The 25,964-nt window shown below is 45.1% G+C and overlaps 1 protein-coding gene across 1 annotated transcript in view; it reads right to left on the bottom strand.

The window, feature by feature from the left end:
• The window catches only part of LOC135210407 (WD repeat and FYVE domain-containing protein 3-like), a 41,071-nt gene that overhangs the window by 664 nt on the left and 14,443 nt on the right, over positions 1 to 25,964 (bottom strand). The window contains exons 8-15 of the mRNA XM_064243310.1: positions 25,696 to 25,849; positions 25,225 to 25,459; positions 23,533 to 23,759; positions 23,203 to 23,326; positions 21,695 to 21,818; positions 20,980 to 21,207; positions 20,376 to 20,567; positions 18,429 to 18,546 (exon numbers count right to left, since the gene is read on the bottom strand). Of these exons, the coding sequence (XP_064099380.1) occupies positions 18,429 to 18,546; positions 20,376 to 20,567; positions 20,980 to 21,207; positions 21,695 to 21,818; positions 23,203 to 23,326; positions 23,533 to 23,759; positions 25,225 to 25,459; positions 25,696 to 25,849 (1,402 nt within the window). The remainder of the gene's footprint in view (positions 1 to 18,428; positions 18,547 to 20,375; positions 20,568 to 20,979; positions 21,208 to 21,694; positions 21,819 to 23,202; positions 23,327 to 23,532; positions 23,760 to 25,224; positions 25,460 to 25,695; positions 25,850 to 25,964) is intronic.

Below are 25,964 nucleotides of genomic sequence, written 5' to 3' on the forward strand. Positions count from 1 at the left end.
TAGTGTCACAGCTGTCGGATGGTCATTCATGTATGCGAGAATCCCCACTAATCAGAGAGCTTAAGTCCGTGATTGTTGGGCACAGAGATACGGTTGGTATTCAATCAAAGCAGGTGAGAAAGACATAAACCAACCCGTCCAGCTCGAAGCGGTCAGCTGGTACTGAATGCCTGGGCAATCAATACGCAGTAGCTGTCGCTGACTCGTCATCCTGAGTTGCCAAGTAATCCTTTCCACGAGGAATGCGTTCGGCTAGAAACCACGAGCATAAAAAAGATATCTCGAGCAATTATATTTATGCGAAACGGAATTTCGGTAAATATAAAAAGCTTAAATGGTGTTGTTGTGACAACACCATAAGTATATAAAATTGAAACTGGAAAACTCCTGGGAGATTGCAGGCAACCCCGAGTTGCAGTTCAATTAGAATACTTCTCGTCTAAGTCGCAAAACGTAGAATAACCAGGATATGCGCCTACCCCTCGGACCATTCAACTGCTTAGCAGAATCATGTCGCGGTTATATCGTAGTATATTTGTAGGATTCTGAACAACGATCTCCATCCTAATTCTTTCCCTTCAAGAAAACAAAAATAAGGATTGGAGATCGACCGCCTTCGATCTCTAAGAAAGAGAGAGAAGGAGAAGTCTTCCCCGAAGGAAAGCTTCAATGGTGAACAGAATACCGAAGACGATAGTTCAAGCCAAACTGATATTCCCGTCCGTTCTCTCCTAATCAGGGCTGGCCGCCACTGAGATATCTTCCTTCTGGCGACCAGTCCTTCTTCCAAACGCTAAGAACTCCAGGAATTCGAGCATTCGGCGAGATTCCCGATTATCGTGGTAACAATTATCGGGAATACTCGTCTAACTCCCTTGGACAGTGTCTCGCTATGTGTGCTAGAAATTCTGCCGAATTCTAAGCGCCCAGCGAACCCACCCCCACCGGATTCGTAAAAATGAATATCGTTGGTTGTCCTCTCGATTCCCGTAGAAATCGGAGATGGTGCAGGGTCCCTCCTCCACGACCGGGGTTACGTCAGGTAGGACCCGAAGGTCCCCCCGGTAGCGCAGTCCCCAATCGTGGCATCCAACAGAGAAGTCTGTAGGATCCTACCCCTTTCCCTCGTAGCTGTAAGGAGAGAGGGAATGGGGAAGGAAAGGGATATTGCTCGCCTTCCACCAGCGGGCACTAGCATTGGAGACGAGAGTAGGAGCAGCCATCACCTTGCGGCGATGGCCTTCCTCCCACCCCCCCTCCCCCCTTGGAGGAGGGTCCGAACTCGTGATGTAGGTAAGCATCTGCACCACTGTGAACTTCGTCTGGGTGGGGCTGATCGACACCTGACAGGAGAGCCAAAACCGTCCTCTGACTCATTCCAGTCCTCGTCGAGATCGAAACCTCTCAGGAGGACGGAAAGGGGGGGGGGGGGGGGGGGGGGGGGGGGGAAGAAGAAGAAGAGCTGCAATACTCCGAAATAACGCCGCTGTCGCGGCAGAGGAGGGGAAGTAGCTTGCCTGACCGGCTAGACCTGAGCGAGCCTTCTCGTCCGGAGACGAGAGGCTCTCCTGGTTCAGAACCGAGTCGAGAAGCTCTTATCGCGGCAAGCCCACCGCCAGTCTGGTTCCCTACTCGGGCTTCCGAGAACGACTTGAGCCGTGGAGCGGCGATCCTTTCCCCAGGTCGTTGTATTGACGAATCAGTGCAATAACTGGGCAAAGTTACTCTGAATCTCGGAATTACAGCGTCTTGAGGAGTAGGACCGTCCAGTCCCTCCAACAAGAGCAGCTCCCAAGACCCTCCTCCTTCAGAAGAATGGACCAGCAAAACAGATCCCTGACGGTTGGCCTCCAATCACTTGCGCGTACGTCCTAGCTGGTCCTAAGACCTACCTGGCACGTGCGCCCGTCGTGACGGGATCGTGAGCGGCGCATCTCTTACGATCGCTCCTATATACCTCGCTCTTCCTGGCGTATGCCGAGGAAGTTGAAGGTATCGGAGAGACAGACCTGACGCTACCCCCTCCCCCCCCCCCCCCCCCCCCCCCCCCCCCCCCCCCCCCCCCCCCCCCCCCCCCCCCCCCCTGCCCCCCCCCCCCCCTGACGGTCGCCTCCAAATCACTTGCGCGTACGTCTCCTGGCTGGTCCTAAGACCATACGTGGCACGTGCGGCGTCATGACGGGATCGTGAGCGGCGCACCTCTCACGATCACTCCTAGCTACCTCGCTCTTCCCGGCGTACCCCGAGGAAGTTTAAGGTAGTGGAGAGACAGACCTGACGCTCCCCCCCCCCCCCCCCCCCCGCTCGCTGGCAGGACCAGCGTACGTGGGGGGCTGCAGCCGATCACCAACCCGCGGTGGGGATCGATCTGCAGGCCTGGCCGTGCTGCTCACCTGTGGCGAGCGGCTCGACTGAGCACGTCGACCCCGGTCCCGTGCGTCAGACGAGCTACTGCTGGTCGCCCTATCCGCGCGGTCCCTGTGGGAGCGGCGGTCAGGTGACTTGCAGAGCTCGTTTTCGTGGTGAGACCGGTGAGCGTCCTCAAGGCGCGTCAAACTGCTGGTACCAGCCAAGGCTGGTACCGATGGTCGGGGGGACCTACTCCCAGCCTCAGCCCGTGGCTGGTCAGAGACCGTCACGTCTACCAGGGTTACCAGCTGGTCGCTGCAAGAGCGGCCGCTGGCCTGGCGAGAGTCACATGAGCGGCTCTCACCAGCTTCTGCTCCGTGCCGCGGTCCTGGCGCCGAGTGAACTCTGGCGCCAAAATTTTGGCTATACGCTCTCCCGCGGGAGATCGTATACTCGGAATTTCTCGCGAACGAGAGACCGAGCCGGAACCTGGCGTAGCGGCAGCGCCGCAAACACCAGGCGAGGAAGTACCGGTGGTAGATCAGTAGCCCTTCTTGCGCCCCATCTTCTTCTTCCTTGTGGAAGAGGAGACGGACCCTGTTCCCTAAAGAGCAGGAGGACCGGCAGAAGAACCCCCCCGTCCCACGGCGTGGAACGAGCCCTTAGAAGTTCCCGAAGGATTTGTCTTTTAGGGGGGAAACCCGGGTTACCAGCTGGTCGCTGCAAGAGCGGCCGCTGGCCTGGCGAGAGTCACCTGAGCGGCTCTCACCAGCCTTCTGCTCCGTGCCCCGGTCTTGGCGCCGAGCGAACTCTGGCGCCGAAACTTTGGCTGCACGGTCTCCCGATGGGAGAGCGTACACTCTGGGATCTCCCGCGAACGAGAGACCGAGCCGGAACCTGGCGTAGCGGCGATCACCAGGCGAGGAAGTACCAGAGCTAACCGATACTCCTCTGGTCCCCGTCTATCTCTTCCTTACGGAAGGGGAGACGGGCCCCGCTCCCGAAGGAGCAGGAGGACCAGCAGAAGGACCCCCCCGTCCCACCGGGTGGGGGTATGGGACGGGCACTTAGAAGTTCCCTCGAAGGAGACTTGCTTAGGGGGGGGAGGACAGGCCTTCGTTCTTCTTTCGGCTTTATGGGCCCTTAGAAGTCGAAGGGGGAAGAGGCCAGCAGCAGGACGACGAAGATGACACTTCCTCTTCTTCGTCAGCTCACGCCCAGGGACAGTCGTCAGGTCCTCCATCCAGCCAGGAGTCGGGCCTATTGCCGAAGCAACACGGCCCGACTGCACCTGTCCGGAAGGACCTGGGACTGGGGAAGAACACACCATGGGCAGGACCAGCATGGACAGGCGCAGGAACCAGGAGCGACAGAAACAGCAACCAGCTCAGGAGCGGCAGGAACAGCGGCAGCGGTAAACACAGAAGGGACAGCCATGCCAGTAGCGGGAACCACATCAGCGGCAGGTACGGCAGGCCCAGCCATCGCCTCGTAGAATCATCGGCAGCCATGTGGGAAATCTGGGTACTGGCGGCCAGGTCGAGGAGCGAGCTGCTGGAACAGCGGAAGTCTGGGGCAGGCAACAAGAAAACACAGGCGGCGGCGGCATACCCCCTCTCGGTACGGCGGCGACCGGAGGGCCCTAGTAGCGGCAGACGGCGTCACCGGACACAGCATGGGGAGTGTAGACCAGCGGGGGGAAGCAGCATAAGCGGCCATGGAGGTTGTAGTGTAGACGCTGCAGCAGATCGTGGATGCTAGCACGCCCTGCAGCCGCAGTGGTCCATACCTGTCCAAGGTCGTCTCCCACGGATGTAGCACCTGCGGTAGCACAGACAGATTAGTAAGAGGGGTTCCCTCACGCACGGGGGGGAGACAATGCCCCATCCGAACGCAAGGAAGACCCCAAATACAAAATACAACGAGGAAGCTGAGCGGGGGTCAGGAAAGACGAAGAATCGGATACCAAGGGAGTCGCGGGAGAGCTTTCCGACGACTTCCTGGCAGACCTTCGCTTTCCTCTACCCCCGCACAGCAGTGAAAAGTAATATGAAAATGAAACAGAATACTGCACTTGCGATTCACTTCATAGAACTTAAAGGGGAAAAGATCAATTCCCGGGTAAGAGCGGAAACTTGATCCATAATAATATGATGCTATCATAAAATATATATGAAAATGAAACAGAATACTGCACTTGCGATTTCACTTTCACAGAAAATCATCCAAAATTAATTTTGATGCAATTAATAAATGAAAATGAAAAGAATACTGCATTGCGAATCCACTTTCATGCATTCTATCCATAAAAATAAGAGGCTCGTGCAGAGCGCAATCACGCTCTCGGCAACGAACGCACAGGGCAAAATATAATGAAAAGAGTACTTACATCTTTCAATTACACACTTTCGCCCAAAATACATGACTCGGAGCGAGCGCGCCCGCCCTCGGCACCGAGACATAATTCAAGGGTATCAATTTCATGAAAAGAGCGGAAATCGCTGCATCTACGGCGATAGCTCCATGTTGGCTCATAATTAAGTAATGAAAATGAAAACAGTGTACTTACAGTTTCATTTTCAAGTCAAACAAACCATTAGTAGAAAACACAATATAAACAAAGCATACGACGATGAAGTGGGCAGAGAGCGATGACGAACACGTCCTTCACACCCGCGGCCAAAGCAAAAGTGATTCTTCACCTCTCGGGCGTCGCGCACGATCGGACAAGCAGTAACTAACCGTTCTCCCCTTGTTCGAAGCTTACGACCGTCCCAGCTGCCGCTAGTTACCTTCCTATTGTTAAAGGACGAGGAGGGTTGTATTACGTATCGGAACAATTGCATTTTTCCTAACTATACAAACCTGAGGTCCTTTAACAATAGGAAGTAACTAGCGGCAGCTGGAACGGTCGTAAGCTACGAACAAGGGAGTTCGGTAGTTAATTGCTTGTCCGACAGTGCGTGCGCAGCGCGACTGGGAGGTGAAGAATTACTTTTGCTTTAGGCCCAAGCAAAAACTGCAGAGTGAGGGGTGGCATGAGGTGGGACTACATGTAAAGGACCTCAGGTTTGTATAGTTAGGAAAAATGCAATTTTCGACAAATTGTCATTTGTTCCGATATGTTATACAAACCATCGATCCTTTAACAATAGGAAGACTCACTTCTTGGTAAGAGGAATCTGAGTCTTTGTGAACAGACTGGTGTTCGCCCAACCTTGGAAGCTCCCTGGTCGTAAGAGCGAGGGAGGGATCCAAGCCTCTGTCTGATTGATCGGGGTGTGCACCGCAGGATCAATGGTCAGACCTCTGGACCAAGTACTAAGAGAGAGGCAAGCGTATCTTCTTCGTACCAGCAAGCAAGAACATATTCCTGTTTGCAAGAGGCAACATAAAGTTATGGGTTTGTCTCTTGTTGGCTTCCACTTCCCCCCCTTGTTGGGGGAAGTGGTGGATATTTGCTCCCATCCCTAGTGAAAGTGATAGGATGGGGCTCTGTCGAGTAGCTCACCTGCATCTCGTCCTTATCCAGCAGGGTGACGACCGTACCCCTCTACCCACAGGTAGAGGAGGAGAAAAAGATGGGAAGAGGAGCCAGTCACACTCTCATTCACTCATCCATTCTTACAGTCACACCAGGACTCGATGCTGTTCAGCCTGCGAGGGTCTGGGTTCGCTACTCGTGTTGAGCAGCCACCACGGGTCCCAAGGAAAAAGATCCAAGGACCTGTGGGCAGTATCCCGAAGGTAGAAGGAGGTGCATGTGGTCTGGTTGGACCAGACCCCTGCCTTCAGTACCTGCGCCACGGAGAAGTTCTTGCCAAACGCGAGGGAATGTACTTCTAGGTCATCCCGGTGCTAACGAAGAGGCGTCAACACTCAGCCTGGGGTGTCGAGTTTCTTCAGCAAGCGCCGTCACACCCTCACAGGACAAAGCAGCATCTCCTTCGCATCGAAGGCGGTGAAGTCCATTAGGGAGGGGATTGTGAAGAACTCGAACCAATCGTCAGGGACCGAAGGGTTCTGAGTCTTCGCTACGAAGTTCGGTACGAACTCGAGCGTCACGGATCCCCATCCCCTGGATGCTTGACTTCGCAGGAAAAGTCATGCAGTTCTCTCAGGGGAAAAGAAAGGAATAGTCGCATGACCTATCCCTCTTCTCGACTTCGGTGATGTCCAGTACCCATACTGGTCTATACGTCTGCAGCGAAGTGTCTCACATTCTCGTATCCCAATGCAGCGAAGTTGTTCTTCTCGGTAGTGGATAGGACACAGACACTCCATGGTAGGTGTCGATGGTATGGGTACTGTGACAAGCCATTAGGACGAAGTAATGATTGATCTGGAAAAACCGAACTAAGTCCACAGAGTAGTTCGTAACTGACTCGGGCGCTCTGACAGCTGCCGACTGACTGGTTCGGTAGTGAGGCAAGTTGTCCAAGCATCCGAGCAAGTCACGTGACCTTCGCCCTTTAAAGGGTTATGCCGAGAGACCAAACAAATAGTGCATTTGTTTGTCACCGATGCAAGACGGCGAGGTGATGATTCTCTTAAGGCATGTGCCCAACAGGCGAAAGTCAATTGCCTTCTAGAGACCGAGGTCCCTGAAGGCAAGACATTCTCATAGTAGTTGAATCTCAGCTAAGGAGAAACAACACTATGTGCCGTTGAAGACGAAGGTGGACATTGAATGCAACCTACGTCTTCACAGCCGAATCGAGAGAAGGATTCTCAAGATTCTGAACCTGTGCTTACAAATGACTGAAAACACTAACCGCTATTTCATTGCTGTCCAGTGAGGAGTCGTAGTTGCAATGAAAGCGGGGCGTTTTCAGTAATGAAAACACAGGGAAGTACTGCCAGAAGAACTGCTTCTCATGGGCTGAACATTTGGAAGTAGAGCTGGCAGGTCGGGGAGTAGGCGATGTCTTGCAATACATCTGTTAATTCGGGGTGAACAATGAACAATTGCACACCTACAAATACGAGATATTTTGAAGACAAACTCAGATGTCTGCAGAAATCACTCCGCATTATCGATGCAGCGGGAGACTTAATACAGACTTCTGTTACCGTGCGGTAAACAGAAAGATGAAAGAGTCCAAGAGATATCTCTGTTGAAAATTCTCGAAATGTCAAAGGCGATGAAATCGAGCGTCACAGCAGTAGGTGGTCATTCATGTATGCGAGAATCCCCGTTAATCAGAGCTAAGTCCGTGATTGTTGGGCAGAGACACGGTTCGGTAGTCAATCAATGCAGGGGAGAGAGACATAACCGACCGTACATCTTGGAGAGCCAGCTGGTACTGAGCTGCTATCAGGCAGTTCAATACACAGTAGCTCTCGCTGGCTCGTCATCCTGAGTTGCCAGGTAATCCATTCCACGAAGGAATGCGTTCGGCTAGAACCATCGAGCATAAAAAATACGCTCGAGCAATTATATTTGAACGAAATGGTTTTCGGTAAATACAAAAGCTAAGTTGGTGTTGTCGTGACAATACCATAAGTATCTAAAATCGAAACTGGTAACTCCTGGGAGGTTGCAGGCAGCCCCGAGTTGCAGTTCAATTAGGATTAGTCGTCTCGGTCACAATCCGTAGAGTTAACTAGGATATGCGCCTACCCCTCGGACAATTCAACTGCTTAACAGAATCATGTCGCGAGGGTAATATACGTAGTATATTTGTAGGTTTCTGTACAAAGACCTCCATCCTAAATTCTTTTCCATTCGAGGAATGAGAATAAGGATAGGAAGCCGACACCCTTCATTCTCTAATCAAGAGAGTGAAGGAGAAGTATTACCCGAAGGAAAGCTTCAATGGTGATAACAGAATACCGAAGACGATAGTTCAAGCCAAACTGGATGTTCCCGTCCGTTCTTCTCTATCCTAGGGTTGGCCGCCTACTGTGAGATATTCTTCCTTCAGCAGCAGTGCTTCTTCCGAGCGCTAGAAATTCCAGGAATTTGAGTATTCAGCAAGATTCCCGATAATCGTAGTAACAATTATACGGGATTCTCGTCTAGCCCACTCTGGACCGTGGTTTCGCCCAAGTGTCTGCAGATCGTAAAAAGCCGACACTTCGAAAGTGCTAGAAATTCTGAAGAATTCTAAGCGCTCGGCAAAACCCCCACCGAATTCGTCAGGCGATCATCGGTTGGTGGTCCTCCCGATTCCCGTAGGAATCGAGGATGGGGCAGGATCCTTCCTCAATGACAGGGACTTACGTCCGGTAGGACCCGAAGGTCCCCCCAGGAACACAGTCCCCAACGTGGAATCCTACAGAGAACACTCTGCAGGATCCCTCCCCTTTCTCTCGTAGCCGTAAGGAGAGAGGGAATGGGGGAGGAATCGGATACTCGCTCGCCTTCCCAGCAGAACTAGCAGTTGGTGAAGCGAGTACTAGCAGCCATCACCTTGAATGCATGGTCCAGACGGACCGTCACGTGAACAGCGGTGATGGTCCCTCCAAGAGTCTGGGAAGCGTCATCCGTCCTTGCCAGCCCCCCCTACCCTGATGCTCCTACCCTTCCTACTAGCATACTAGTAGGCTGGAAGGACTGCAGGCGATCGCCAACCAACGGTGGCGATCGAGCTGCAGGTCTGGACCAGCGGCTTCTTGTGGAGAAAGCTGGACCAAGGAATATGTCAGGGGAGCTGTTATGAGAGCTCCTCCCCTGCCTACCAGCAGAACCGGTAGGCTGGGAGGACTGATGATCATCAACCACGGTGATAGTCGAGTTGCTGGTCTGGACCGGCTGCTGGTCAGGACCAGCCGCTGGTTTATTCCCCGAGGTTGTTGTGCTGACGAATCAGCACAATGACCTCAGCAAAATTCCTCTGGATCTCAGGAGTGCCCACATCTTGAGGAGTAGGACCATCAAGCCCCTCCAGCAAGAGCGATTCTCCTTCAGAGGGAGGAACATTGGCAGATCCCTCCCAGCAGATCCCTCCCAGTCTCCTCCTGCCACTTGCGCATACAACCTGGTCGATCCGAGGATCATGCCTGGCACGTAGGACGTCGCGGCGGGATCGTGGAGGGGGCGCGCCCCTCACGATCACTCCTTGTTATCTCGCCCTTCCTGGTGTAACCCGAGGAAGTTGGAGGAACAGGAGAGGAAGACCTGACGCTCCCCCCTTGCTCACCAGCAGAACCAGTGTGCTTGGGGGACTGCAGGCGATTGCCAACAGTGGCGATAGAGCTGCAGGCCTGGTTGTGCGGCTCCCCTGAGGCGAGCGGCTGGACCGAGAACAGTTCTCATGGCGCATCGAACCGTCCTGCGATTGAGGGGACCTCTTACCAGCCTCCGACCGTGGTAGGTCTAGGACCATCACGGCAACCCTGGGAACCAGCTGGTCGCTACGAGAGCAATCGCTGGTCTAGCGAGAGTCACCTGAGCAGCTCTCACCAGCCTTCTGCTCCGTGCCGTGGTCCTGGCGCCGAGCGAACTCTGACGTCAGAACCTTGGCTGTACGGTCTCCCGCGGGAGACTATACACTCGGAACCTCTCGCGAACGAGAGGCCGAGCCGGAACCTGGCTTAGCGGCAGCGCTGCTAACACCAGGCAAGGAAGTACCAGTGTTAGCCGGTACCCCTGTGGTCCCCGTCTTCTTCTCCCTTGCGGAAGGAGAGACGGGCCCTGTTCCCGAAGGAGCAGGAGGACCAGCAGAAGGACCCCCGTCCCACCGGAGTGGGACGGACCCTTAGAAGTTCCCGAAGGAGCCTTCTAAGGGGGGGAGGAGGCAGCCTTCTTCTTCTTCGGCTTGGGAGCCTTAGAAGTCGAAGGGGAAGAGGCGGCAGCAGACGACGAAGACGACGACGACACCTTTCTCCTCTTCTTCTTCTTCTTCGTCAGCTCTGACAGGACAGTCGTCAGATCCTCCATCCAGCAACACTGTGGACTGGAACGACGTGGGCAGGAGCGGGAACAGCAGGAGCGGCAGGACCAAGCAGGCCAGGAATTGGGACCAGCAGCAGGAATAGCATAAGAGCGGCAGGTACGGCAGGCAAGTCAGGTAAACCAGGAGGCTTAGCGTCAGCCAACGACATCCCTCGGTACGGCGATCGGCCCCTGCACAGCGGCTGTAGGTGAGACAGACACCACGTGCGGCAAGTAAACCAGGTGAGGAGGGGCGGTGTACCCTGGAGTCGACAAGTTGGTTGTCGTCGTGGTCACTGCTCCAAGGGACCGCACCAGACCCCGCCAAAAAGTGAAGCAGCCCCTGGACACTTGGCACGCCCTGCAGTCACAAAGACGCCCACACCTGACCAAGGTCATCCCTCACGGCAGAAGCACCTGAGGAAGCAAAAGTCGGGTAAGTAGGAGTTCCCCCTCATGCGGGGGGGGGGAGCCCCATCCCGAACGAATGGAAGACCCTGAACAAATGGACGTCGGGTAAAAACATGGGAACTGAGCGGGGGGGCAGGAAAGAAGACAAAGAATCCGTTACCGAGGGAGTCGCAGGAGAGCTTTCCGACAACTTCTTGGCAGGCCTTCGCTCCTCCTGCCCCCGCACAACACCCACTGCACCACTGACCAAAACACGGCTCGGACCGAGAGCCTTCACGCCCTTGGCACCGAGCGTAAGTGCATAAGGATCAAATCCCGGGTATGAGCAGAAACCTGGATCCATAATGAAAATAATACATGAAATGAAAAAAGAATACTGCATTTACCATTTCACTTTCACTTCACACAAAAATAAAAGGCTCGGGGCGAGAGCAATCACGCCCTCGGCAACGAGCGCAAGGGCATAAGGATAAATTCCCAGTATGAGGGGAATCTTGATCCAATGAATATTGATGCAATCAAAAATAATAATATATGAAAATGAAAAAGAATCCTGCATTTACGATTTCACTTTCACACAAAAAGGGGTTGGGCCGAGAGCATTCGCGCCCTTGGCACCGAGCGCAAGGGGTAAGGATCAATGCCCGGTTATGAGCGGAAACCTTGATCCAATAATGAATATGATGCAATCAAAATAACATATGAAAATGAAAAAGAATACTGCACTTGCGATTTCACTTTCACACAAAATAAAAGGGTAAGGATCAATTCCCGGGTAAGAGCGGAAACCTTGATCCATAATGAATATTGATGCAATCAAAATAATATATGAAAATGAAAAAGAATACTGCACTTGCGATTTCACTTTCACACAAAATAAAGGGCTCGTGCCGATAGCATTCGCGCCCTCGGCACCGAGCACACAGGGCAAAAATATAAATGAAAAATGAAAAAGTACTGCACTTACAATTTTCACTTTCACACTTTCACCCAAAAATACACCGCTCGGCACCGAGCACAAAGGACTCTGCGATCGATCTCAGGAAAACTCTCAATTTTCCATATTTACGAACCTCAACCCCGGCACAGTCGTCGGGTATTAGGAGGCGCGGAGATTACATCGATCCTTGATCCATAATCATAAATAAACAAAGTGTATATGAAAAATGAATATGCGTACTTACAGTTCACTTTTACACACACAACAAAGTAAGGGAAAACACAAAAAAATCCTGAAAGCAAACGATGATAAAGCGGGCAGAGAGTGATGGCGAACAACGTCCTCATACCACACGGCCGAAAGCAAAAGTGATTCTTCACCTCCCAGTCGCGCTCCATGCGCACTGTCGGACAAGCAGTTAACTACCGAACTCCCTTGTTTGAAGCTTACGACCGTTCCAGCTGCCGCTAGTTACTTCCTATTGTTAAAGGACCGATGGTTTGTATAACGTATAAGAACAAGGCAAGGAATAGTTGGGGAGGAGCTTAATTACGTCAGACCGAGCTGTTATCCACCATCTCTTGCGGCAGTGAGAGGCTTTTCTCGCAGCGCAGCAACAGAAATTGCTGGATACCTCAGAAAGTCCTCTGCAGCTGTCTACCAGGGGAAGTGGTCCATCTTCTGTGGTTGGTGTCTCCTCTCAGAGCCACTCTTCAGCAGGTAGCGGATTTCCTCGTCTTCCTTCACCGAGAGAAGCTCCTCACCGTCTCTGCAGTTAAGGGCTACAGAGCCGCCCTGGCCCTAGTCCTTAAACTGCGAGGTGTGGACATCTCTTCTTTCGAGATCTCCCTCCTGATGAAGAGCTTCGAGAGGTCTTGCCCACCCAGGGAACTCATGCCCCCGGGGTGGGATGTGACTCTCGTCCATAGGAGTTTGACTCGCAGACCCTTCGAGCCACTCTGAGAGTCGTCAGACAGGGATCTGACTCTAAAGACCCTCTTCTATCTGGCCCTGGCATCGGCGAAGAAAGTAGGGGAACTTCATGGTCTTTCCTTCGATGTCAAGCATTCCAGGGGATGGGGATCCGTGACGCTCGATTTCATCCCGAACTTCGTAGCGAAGACTCAGAATCCTTCGGTCCCTGACGACCAGTTCGAGTCCTTCACGATCGCTGGTCTGGTGAGAGTCGCCTGAGCGACCTTCGCCAGTCTTCTGCTTCGTGCCTGGATCCTGGCGCCGAGAGGACTCGAATGCCTGGGTCTTGGCTGTACGGTCACCCGCAGGTGACCGTACACTAGGTGACTCTCGCGAATGAGAGGCCGAGTTGGTACCTGGCGTTGAGGCAGAACCTCTGGCGCCAGGTGAGGAGGTGCCGCTGTTAGCCGGCACTCCTCTGGTCCCCGTCTTCTTCTTCCTTGCGGAAGGAGAGACTGGCCCCATTCCCAAAGGAACAGGAGGACCGATGGAAGTCCCAACCGTCCCACCAGAGTGGGACGGACCCTTAGAAGTCTCAGCATGAGCCTTCTTAGGGGGGGAGGAGGCAATCTTCTTCTTCTTCGGCTGTGGGGCCTTAGAAGTTGAAGGAGAAGCGGTGGCAGACGAAGACGAAGACGACACCTTCTTCTGCTTCTTCAGCACCACCGTCAGGTCTTCCATCCAGAATGGAGCCGAGGCAGTTGCCGAAGCAACAGGGCCCCGACTGCACCTGTCCGGAAGGACCTGGGGTGGGAGCAGCAACACCACGGGCAGGAACGACGGCTGCAGGAACTGGTACCAGGGCTGGAGCGGCAGCACACTTAGGAACAGGAGGCAGGGCAGGAACTGGCAGCATCCTCTGCACAGGAGGGAGGTCTAGAGGAGAGCTCTTGGGACACTGGAAGTCCGGGGCTGTGGCAGGAGCGGTAAACCCAGGTGGCGGTGTCACAGCGGGCATCGAAACTCCGGCAGCGGTGCCTGCACAGCGGCTGTTGGGGTCACCATGACTACATGCTGAGTGTACACCAGGTGTGGCGGCGCAGCGTAGCCCGGCTTGGACACCGTCGTGGTGGTCGGCCCGTGTGTTACCGGCATGGCCTCTCTCGCCAGGTGACTCAGCAGCCCCTGGACCGTCGGTGTCCCTCGTAGCCCCAGCGAGTACCAGGCCCGTCCGAGATCGTCCCACATGGCCAGCAAGTCTGAGGATGGAAAAGTCGGGTAAGTTAGTGGGAGGGTCTCCCCTCGCCCAGGGTGGGACAGTTCCCAGCCTGAGCGAACGGAGGACCCCGAGTACAACAGGATGTCGGGGTATCTCGGCCCCCTCCACGCTCGACTGATTGAGAGAGGAGAGGGAGTGAGAAACCTCCCCCGAAGGGGAAGGAGCCATACGAGGGAGCTGAGATGGAGGGAGAAAAGAGGAAGACATGTCCGTGACCACAGGCGTAGACGGAGAACCCTCCGACGACTCCTTGGCCAGCTTGCACAGCTTCTTCCTCCCCCCCATAGCGCTCCCACTGCTCCTCCGACCAAAAAATACAAGTGTCACATGTCTCAGTGCGAGAGCATTCTCGCCCTCTACACCGAGCATAAAAATCATGAGGATCAACCTCTACAGTTGATTGGAAGGCCCCAAACTTACGGCCCCCAACACCAGGGCACAATCTGCGGCTGATGTGGGGGCAAGGGGGTCTCTCCGGCTCTTGTAGTTCCATATCCATAGCAAAAAAGCACTTATGAATACAAAAATACACACGCACTTACTTTTACCCTTGCAATAGCACACAAGTAAAAGAAAAAGCAAGAAAGTCTTCACTCAGTGAAGCAAACCAAGCATACGACAGAAGTGGGCAGAGAGATGAAGCAGCACGTCTATTCACTAGCGCGGCCGAAAGCAAAGTGACTCCTCGACTTCTCCTCGCAGTCGAGCTGACCGCCAACTGCTGGACAAGTAGTTAACTACCGAACCCCCTTGTTCGAAGCTTACGACCGGTTCAGCTACCACTAGTACCTTCCTATTGTTAAAGGACCGAGGGTTTGTATACGTATCAGAACAAATTACCCACTTTGTGGGTAAATTTGTGAGGATATAGTTCGGGCTGGTCAGTGACCAGGGCTAATTCAGGTGTTCAGGGAATGTATTGCAATATAATAATCACTTATAAATAAATTCTGTTGCACCAAATAAGTACATACTCTAACTCACTCTTACCTGGCGGAAAATCTTCAACAGTGGATAGTCGTCTGACTACCTCATGGGCGCGAGCAGAACAACCTGGTTGGGTAGGATGAGTGGGAGAGTGTTTAGTAGGGGATTTATGCCCTTTATTACTTCTTGTGTCAACTTCTGAAATATAAATTTTGTTTTCATATAAGTATATATGCAATTATAAAATATAAGGGTTTTGTCAGCAATTTTGTGGAGTAGGTAAAGTGTATGGCATATCAAATTACCAGAACATAGCCACAAGCAAAAGACCAATAAACTAACATATTACTGTTAATGTTAAACATTATGATACGCAATACAAATTTTTCTATCTCCACCAACTGCCCCACCAATAGACTCTTCTCTTTTTCATTAACAGATCTAAAGTGACGTGGGTGTGTGTGGATGTAGAATGATTAGCTCAAAAGAAAATCATCCAATTATGGTAAACATTTTTCAATCCAAAGTGCAGATAAGTGTAAGAAAGGAAAAAAGAGATATCAATTGCAGTACAAAGGGTGATCAATCTCTTGTGTTACAGGCAACTTGCATTAATTTAAATGACAGCAGCATACAACAACTGTCTTAAGCAGAGAACAGGTGAAAGACAGATTGACAGAAACAGATTGGTCAATTCTTGATAAATAAAAAGGGCATTTGAATCAGCCTCAGGGTTGTTGCTGATAACTTTGGTTCATTTCTAAGGAGAAAAACAAAATTGCCAATCATGCATAAATTTTATATAAAAGAAGAAATCAGATAAGATTTGTAGATATTTAAGGGACTATATTTCAGGCCTTTATTTAACATGGCTTATAATGATGAAAATATAAAATGACCAATGCATTGTTATATTTGAAAATAAAAGCTATATACCAGTGCATATAGATAACCAAAATACAGTAAATATGCAAGGCAAATATAAGTGCATGAAAATAAGAACAGGTTAGCCTGTATTAACTGTTGGGAAATTTCATTGAACAGAATTAGGAGATTGTACTGCATATTCTTATAAAATTTATGACAAATATAGATTTATGAGGGGAGTTTTCACATCTACTTGATAATCATTATATTCACAATGAATAGATAATTCAACATTTTTAGTGGCAACGTTATCTCAACCAAAAATTAAAAGAGTGGATTCAAAATAATTACTCTAGATAAAAATCTATAGTATATCAATACTTATTCATTACCTCTACACTAAGCCCTGCATATTAACTCAACATGCATAGAACAGATTTTCAACAGCAAATATGCTTCCAAGGCCATTTTCTTTCATGGTGGTGTTTAAAAATTTTACAATGATAGGAAAAAATTTGTTCAAGTATTATATCAACACACTTTTATCCTGTGTTGAATATATCTAGAAGTCTCACTGAAATCAGTGTAAATAAACCTTAATATAATAAGGTGACCATTCAACATGCAAATCTTCAAGAAACAATGCCTTGTTTCTTCACTCCAATGTAATTTCTCAACAACATATACTTAAACAGGAGATCTCTATCAAAATACCTAGTGAATATAAACTAAGATATATCTTTCAACTAATATTTATCTTTCAAATGACAAAGTTTGTTAACTAAATTTCAGACTTCAATATTGTTGAGTGAAAAAATTTCTCAAACAAAATGAGAACTGCTAAATTCATAATCTAGTACTTAAAAATTTCTCTGTAATCAACACTAAAATTATTCATGAAATCACATGATGAGACAAAAAGAATTTTTTTACTTTCAATATCATGATTACCTTGCATGGCTAAAAAAGAATATGGTAGCAAGCTTACAAAGTTCACTGATTCTCTACACCATATGCCAAATTAATATATAATAAAATATATTTTTGTTCCATAAATACAAACCATCAATTTACTTACAACTATCTTACTTGAATGTTACTGGCAGGATCCTAACCTTGATTCTAAATACATGTATAGTAATGCAGTAGTATTTGTGAGAATGATAAGAAAGACTGTATCCTCTGTTACTCAATGAAAAATAAACTACTATTCAGTTTGCCTCCAGAGGTAAGAAAATAACCATTTTGCATTATGAGAACGAAGGCAATCCAAGAAAAGTATTGTAGTGCATATTATTTATGTGCCCTTCAGGTCAAATTTAAACTGCACATCACCATTTCCATCAAGTGATATCTGGTATTAATCCAGTGTCAAATGCATAAAATCCTGGACAGATTCTCTACAATTTATTAAACAAAATTTCAACTATTTCAAATTATTTCCTATTATGCCCTAAGGTTTCTGATCTATGATACCTGTGGGAATCCTTTTATTTTACACACAATTTCTTTCACTCTTTCCCCACTAACTTCATCCTTGAGCAGACTGCTCATGTTCATCTACTTAAAACTGATCACTTTTCTTTTATGGTGCAACTCCATTTGTTAAAAATGCTGTAATGGTGGCAGAGTAAAGCTATGTGTCCACAAGGTAACTGAGAAAGGAATACAAACACCAGGTATATATCATACTGATATGGTGTATGGCATACACCTTACTGAAGAAAAAGGGGGTAATACGTAATAATCAGCAAAGCTATTTCCAACAGTAGAATGATTCAGAAAATCCCTTATAAGTTTCTTTAACTATATTTACATTTGTCACTACAAGGGAATACACAGAAAGTCTTTGTATTTGAATTCTTTGGCAATGAAAAGTAGCCCATACTATAGCAAAATCAACGACTTATAAGTAATTCAAGTTTAACGATAAACAAATGGATGGTTACCTTCATATGACAATTAACAGATGAATGGCACTGTTATTACTATATAGTTAACACGACAGATACAAACATGCATAACTCACAGTGACTTTCATGCAAGCAGGTCATTTGACTAGTTTTCTCAATTTTTTAAAATGAATTTCATGATTCCAAAGTGTTGTCATCTTCAAGAAAGACATTCTCTTGTCAATGACTCAAAATTTGGTCACTAACTAATAATTATTGTACTGTTTTCATGGCCATGTTTTGGATTATCAATATCATGTAATGTTATTTAATCATCCAACTCTTGTTAAAATTCTTAACTCTATTACTGGTAAGCTTTATTATTAAGAGGGAAATGTTTTGCTTACTTACATCTTTAAAGAGCAATAATTTGATGAAATGGAATGTATTCACCTTCCTTTTCTACATTCTCAATACTTCCATAACCTTTAACTGGTACCTATTCCTAACAGTCTGATAGATTCAATTACCATTCCTAAAGAGCTTTGGAGAAGAAGCACGTGACTCCGACAAATATAACATCTGTTCACATTCATTCTGACTATACAATTGTCAACAATTAAGGAGGGTGTTCACCTTCGGTTTATACAGATCGCAAACCTGGAACAATGGCAATATTAAGGCGTATCTGAACGGATTATGATTGTGTGATTCCAATGTTAATTCCCACATTCCTTAAGTCATCAATTCCTTTAATTTCAATATTACAAACACACAAAACAAATTTTTCCATTAACTAAAGCAGATACAAAATTGAGAAACTGTGACTCGGAGGATCAAAATGTGTGACATATTTCAGACAGTTTAATCCAATTTTGGAAGTCTACATACATGATGACTTACAGAATTTACTTCAAAATTTCCTTCTTTCTACTCTTAAGCTCATTATAATGACAAAATATCAATTACCTTGTCCACCAGCACTGTCTGTAGTGCTTGATTTGACTTGATCAGCATTACTGTCTGAAGAGTTGTTGTTTTCTGAGGCTTCATCAGCTGGTACTTGGACATACTCTATTCCCCACATCTGCAAAAATACATTTCATCATTGCCAATACTTATACATTAATCACAAACATTCCAAATTTCAAGCAAAAACAGTATCAGATGAAATGTATTTATTGATTCGCACAATCTTTTTGTTCATACGCGGAACAAACCTTTGGTCTTAACAATAGGATAATCTTCTAGCGCTGGCTGGAAAACCGGTAAAAACAATCAAAGATTATAATACAAGGAATCTGTGGCATCTGACAAATGCATATACGGAGTGGATGCTTGGTCATCAACCAAGATCGTACCTCAGCAAAATATCAGTCTTTCTTCTACTACATTGGAGACTGCAGTTTCACTTCACAATTAATGGAGCAGTTTTAACTAAAAGTAATTAAAGTGGTTCCATTATGGACAAAATTCTGAGTATTAAACAAACCAAAGAGGAATTCTATCCGAATTACATTATTGCACTGAATTTAAAATATAATTTTTATAAAATTTACTTAAATATAAACTTAAAAATCACGATTAGTCCCTGCAGAGCAAAACCTATCGATTCCATGAATATAACAAATCCTTGGTTAAGCTAAACTCAAAAAGAATGCGAGTGCTGTCATAAGTGTTTATGGATGATTCTCCTAACCATCTGCATTTGGATGCCAAAAAAAGTGGGGGCACTTCCAGTCCTCATCTCTTCAGAGCAGAAAACATCAGACCTACTCCCTGAATCTGACTTCTTTTTTCAACCTGTGTTTGATTAAACAGATTCAAATGGGCCAAAGAGACAAAAGTAGAAAACCTGTTTCTGCTAATGCTTTTTTACCTGGAAGTTATGATGCACAATGCTTCTCAAATTCTTTCCTACAAAGCTCTTTTCCATAAAGTTCCTTGTGTAGTGATACCATGTATACCTTTCAACTGTTCACTACTTTAGAAAGTGGGGTTCTTCTTAGTTGGCTAGGAGGAACCAGCCTGATCAACCTCTTTGAAGTGTTGTCAAGCAGTTACAAATGTGCAACCTGAAAGATCAAGATGCCTCGCCCTCAAGAACTTTGTCTTATGGAGCCTTTGGCATTTGCCAGTTTAGAAGACCTTTTCAGAGCCTAGAAATGAGCAGCATTTACTTTTCTAATCCTCCAAAGTTTTCTGCCATTATAAAAGCGTTAATTTCTTCTTATAAGACAGCCAGGAACTTCCTCAGGTCTGAGATGTCCCTTCCTTACTTTCTACTCAACACCTCTTCCTCTCTCACTTTACCTTAAGAAGTATCAACTATATCTACTTCATGACACATATCACCTTGACTAGTCCAGTGCATGACTTTAAAAATTGTGAATGAACATATTTAAACAAACTATCTTTACTGTGTGTATAAGGTTTTTATTAGTGCTCATGTAATTTTTTTTCAAGCTTAGAAAAGGCATCTGTTATCTGTATCATCTTTTAAAACTAGCTGATGTCAACAATTTACATATGATTCATTCACCAAAGATTACTTTTTAGTACCTGATTGTATTATTGTTACTAATTATGTGTATCATTTCCCTTTTGTTATTAAAAACTTCAGTAACCAGTCAGTCTTTCCTACCACAAGTTAAGCTGGCTATGACATATAAGGTTTTAGCAAATGTTTATGTATGTTTAGCATATTTCTATAGTTCTACAGCATATCATAATGAAATGAAAATGAGTGAAAGGTATATTAACTTACGATAAAACTTTGTTGAAGTGAAAAATTGAAATAGTATCTTACTTTATCCCTCCCAACAGAAAACCAGGTTATTTTTAGCTGTCCAATGCAATCTTTATTAAAAACTAATAAATAAAAATGGTACTAAAAGAAACTATGTTAATACTTACTCTTACTACTCCATCAGAGGATCCAGTCATTATGACATTACCCGCATCCCACTCATACATTGTTGAGAAACAGACACATAAGATTTGCTGAAGAGGGGAATGAGCACCTAGTGCTGTATTGACAGAAGCTATAGGGGTACCATTTATACTCCAAACATAGAGCCATGTCCCAGCACAAGTTGCTATGTCTCCCTGCAAACAGAAATAATGATTCTGATTATTCTTCAGGAAAGATCTGTACTATTTCAATGTAAATGAAAGATTAACTCAGAAATTACACCTCAACTTACAGATGCTATATTATAGCCTGCAATTGAAAACTAATTTGTAGATATCTTAAAGCTAACAGCAATCCCAGTGTTCATAGCCTAAGCTAACCAGTGCATTACACTTAAAATTTATTTTAAGAGATTTAATTTAACACGCATCATATCTAAAATGGTATTACAGCAAAAAATATCATTACGATGTACCTGGTTAAGTACAAAATTTTGTTAAATGCAGGTGTTACATACATACTATTAAGGAAATACCTTTCTTCAAGAGAAACACACACAAATATGCAGCACAATAACAACAACTTTAAGGTTTTTAGAAAACTCACAGTCTGTTCATTAATCGCTAAAGCAGCAACAGGAGCTTCATGTGAGATAAGTTGTCGCACATAAACTAGCCGGGCCAAATCCCAAATAATTGCTGTACGGTCTCTAGACCCAGACACAAGTAATCCATATGCACTGCTGGCTGCTAAACATGTAATGGCATCATTATGACCATAAAGACACTTTTTCTGTACCCACTGCCGTTTGATGATCTCATAAACTTTAACCACCTGAAAACAAATATAATATTCAATGTTGTTTCAAGAAATTCTGACCACCAAATTCTTCCTCTTCATAAAATCTGCCATAGTAAAAGATCAAAAGCAGCATTTATGAAAAGGCTAACAACATCCAGGCATTGATACTACGTATAGTGAAAAAGTTTGCATTTAGGACTCTGTAACCAAACCAATGAGGCAAATCTTTAGACTCAAAGGACTTGCCACAGAATTAGTTCTTAAATAAACTGATGATGAGGGGTATTGAAGTGAAAAAGAAGCAAAGGGGAAAAATGGTGAGTAAAACAGAGACCAAGTACATAAAAATGACAAATCTTTTAGTCAATTTGTATTTTTCACACCTAACAAACCTTCAGGGAGTAAAACATAATTATACCTTTTTCCATCAGATTCAAGAGTGTATGCTATGTTGGTGACTTTTTTAGCCCTGGCTATTAAAAGGGGTACGTACTGTGAAACCCAGAAAAAACGAACTTACAGATGAGGTTCCAGCAGTGATGATTGTTTTGTAGTTTGGGCATACTGCAGCCAAGATCTCACCATTCTGTGGTGTTTCACAAACAAGGACTGCTCGTTCACTTTCATAGCCCCCAATACGAAGACTGCAAATACAAATAACATTACAATTCACTCAAAACAGATAAAGGAACCTTATTTATATAACTATACCCAATTTTGCACTCAAGTTCCCTGAACAATTATCCATAAAAAGAAAAGTTCAATACAAAAGTTCTTTTGTCATGTCACACAACAACTAATACAACACTTTGCTACATATCTGGATGCAACAAATTCCTCAAAATGCTGCTTCCAGACAAGAAGAATACTCTTACATGTGCAGCTTGATGATTATACAGGTGGTCCCCCGTTATTGGCTGCTTCGCTCTTTGGCGCTTCGGTTTTATGGTGGTTTTCAAAAATACTAATTAAAAAATAAGGTTTCTTATGGCGCCACATTCGGTTATCAGCGCCATAAGCCATAATTGTTATTGGGGGCGCCATAAAGCAAAAATTACCATTAAGCGAAGCATTAAAATCTAAGGGAGTAAAACATAATTATGGGGCTCTTATGGCGCTGAGACACTTATGGCACTCATAACCGCTTATCGGTCCCATAAGAGCGCCATAAGTATGTTTTACTCCCTTAGACTTTCATGCTTCGCTTAATGGCGATTTTTGCTTTATGGTGCCCGGCCAGGAACAAACCCCTGCTGATAACCAGGGACCACCTGTACATTTTAATTTTCAAAGAATGACTGAAGACCACTTTTTAGTAGTGGAGAGCACGAACCCTTTTGTAGCAGCACTTATCCTACGATGCGCTTCATATGATAATTCTTATTTCGCATAATCTGTTTATATGATAGTCCTTATTTCGCACAATGATATATTTGAACAAATTTTGCAGGGAAAACATTCAAATTACTTGAATAGACCAAAAATGACTATATGGCACACTTACAGCAGAACACACACACCTCTGTTCAAGATACAAGAGTGAATAGTCTGTGTTTTTCAAATTTGTTTCACTAAAGTTTCACATTTTAACCAAAACAAATTACTGCTATATCACCTCCCCCTGTTCCAACTGTTCTCAATTCTTGCTGCCTGTCCCTCACACTAAGGAAGTTCTCTTAGTTGTTAAGGTTGGTTTCTATTTTTCTTTTGCTTTATCATCTATGCTAATTTTAATGCAATTATGGGGATACTTGACCCATGTGTTAATAGTAATTGGACAAAACATTTTGTTATGTCACCGATAAACATTTACTCTAAGAAAGAATATTATGAGAATTCCTCACATGTGAATTGTTCCACTGCCAATATACTACTGTTGCATTACAAGAGCACAAGATCAACATGTAATCATTAAAAATTAAATGTATGTCAGTAATTAAAAGTAAATGAAATAAATAATGTGAAATGAGAAAATGTGTGCCATTTTAAAAACAAAGTGAACAATTATATCATCAAAACTAAATTTACCTGTGATCAGCAAAGCCCCATGCGAGGTATCTTTGGTAGGTGTTTGGAATTAATGTTTTATTTTGTTCCACAGCCAAAATCACTTTATCCTGGGCAATAATTTGGCCAACTGCACCTTTCACTTCTGTTGGAGTATTCAATAACTTTATGAAGTTTCTCTGTAATAAGCTTCACATAAAAATTTAACAAAACCTTATGACAATGTACAAAGTGTACACAATTTTTACAATGGAAAAATTAAGACAATAAGAAACAATATTTGGACAGACAACTTAAACTGCAATACTGATATTAGAAGGTTATGAAAACAACCTATAAATATTTACTAACCTTTGACAGGATGCATGGTGGGTCTCAAATTGTCTAGATTTTGATAAAAGACTTTCTCCAAGGGAGTAACAGCTGGAGCCTGAGATAGAGGTCCTGCATCAATGATGGATGTACGCTGACCACACATCTTCTTACATGGATGGGGTTTACGGAACAACTGTTTGGGAATTTGCCCAAAGTTGTTGATGAATCCAATGGTGGCATTCTTTTTAAGTGGGTCGTCAATACTGTTAAATAAATAATATAAATGATTTATACTATATACTAGTTTTTACCATAATATTTCATTACAATTTGTATTGCACCGGTTAAAATAAACGATAAGCTTCAATCTCTCCCCAAACCACTTACTTTCACCTTTATTTCTTGGTTGATTTGTAGGTACAGACTACACTTACAATCAAAGAAATAAGCAACGCAGACACAATACACAAAGAGATAACTCTCAAGGTATTTCTTGCTAAGTTTAAGTTACAACTGACACAAGATTTTGCACAAGTCAAGTAAGTTGCAAGAAAGTCATTCCCTGAAACATTAGCACATGCAACTAAATGAATGATGACCTTAGAGATGAGGTGCTCTGTGTTTGCCTGTTTTCCATCCTATCTATACAAAGCAGATGACTTATAAAGCCCATGTGTAATGACATAAGATAATAGACAAGATTATGGAGATGCTCTCTTAGTTGTGAGCATGTGTTTATGGTTTTAAAGTCAATATGGAAAACATACTTCTTCCACTCTTCATACAATTCTCATAACAATTATTACATCTACTCAGATGTTTATTAAAACTTTAATTTCCTGGTCGACTCTTTCCTAGCAATCTGAAGTAAAAAATTTTTTACAAGGTTTCATAAATTTTTATGAAAATTTGCTGTTTTTGTAAATCTTCTATAATATTATTCATAATAATATTCTACCATGAAAAAATAACAAATTTTCAATCAATTTGTATTTTACATAACTAACAAACCAGTGGTCTTAACATTAGGATAATACTAGCGCCAAGCTGGATAACTGGTAGAATTAATTAAAAAACTTCTGTGATCCAGGGACTATTGGTATCTGTACCCGGTCTTGATCCACTGTAGTTCCCAGAATGCCCTGGGCGTCCCGTGACCTATCAGTTACTTACTTTCCGATGTTCTTTAAGAGAGGACGTGACTACTATCTATCTCTTTAAACCCAGTTTAGTTTGCCCGTTTAATTTAATAATTTTCCTTTTTCTTTCTCTGGGTGATCTCAGAGTGGGTGTGATCTGCTAGGTGTGTGTAAGCTGTGAGATATGGGGAATTTTGCTTCCCCAAGGGAACTTTCTTTGGGATCTAGCAAGAGACAAAGGAAATTCCCTGGAGTGAGTGGATTTCCTTGTTCAAGATTCCTAACATCGGTGTCTACAGATCCTCACCCAGTGTGTAGTAGGTGCAGAGAAAACGTATGTACTATTACCAATCCTTGTTCAGTTTGTCGTGGTTGGTCGGTGGAACAATAGATGAAGTTTTATGGGAAAGGTCGGTACAAAAGAAAGGAGATGCCACCATCTTTGGATAAGTATTTCCTTACATTTATCCAAAGGAAAAGTCATTGCATATTAAGCAAAATTATTAGAAGTGTTACAGAATTATTTAGTATGTATAAGCACACCATAGGAAGCTATGGACAACCACTCTCAAAAAACACACTTACTTACTTGTAAATATCAACATTCCCTTCATAAAAAAGATGGTGGAAGACATTAACTGCTTCTACGGCAGGCTGACCCTGTTGCTTGTAACCAAATATTAAATCAATCCACTCGTGCAAGTGAGCCGACACATAGTCACATTCCAAAGCAGCCCTATGGAGGCGTATAAATTCTCTTGCATCTCCTCTAGCCCATGGAGGAAGGACAACATCATCAAGTTGTGTACCATTTTGCTTACAACCTACAAAATTTTAAGAATTTGTTAAGTGACAATGCATTTTAATGTTCTTCACACAACTTACAATAGTAATAAATTTATGGACCCAAAAAGTTAAATATTTAAGTTTAGAGTATGTCTCAGGGTAAATAATTTATTACACATGAAAACTAACAAATTACCATAAATTTAAACTTTCAATTGCAAGAGAAGTACTTTGAAAATTTCAACAATCCAAAATGTCTTTAACAGGCTCCTACCTAAGTCAAATTTATTCGAATTCAAAAGGAACTCTGGCAAGTAGAAAAATTCCGGGATGAGCTCTTTGACGTCAGCCATGTTATTGCGGGATGCTGAATACCAGGCTTCCTTCATGCTATGGAACATTCTGTCAGCCAAGTCAAAATGGCCACCCTAATGGGATTGAGGAAATAGTGGTGTTATTCTTCATTAGGTATTTCTACATCTTCAAAGCTTTACCAATATTTTTGTTATTATCACTTACTATCACTACATATATGTACAGACC

Source organism: Macrobrachium nipponense, chromosome 39 (assembly GCF_015104395.2).
Source record: "Macrobrachium nipponense isolate FS-2020 chromosome 39, ASM1510439v2, whole genome shotgun sequence".
Lineage (NCBI taxonomy): Eukaryota > Metazoa > Arthropoda > Malacostraca > Decapoda > Palaemonidae > Macrobrachium > Macrobrachium nipponense.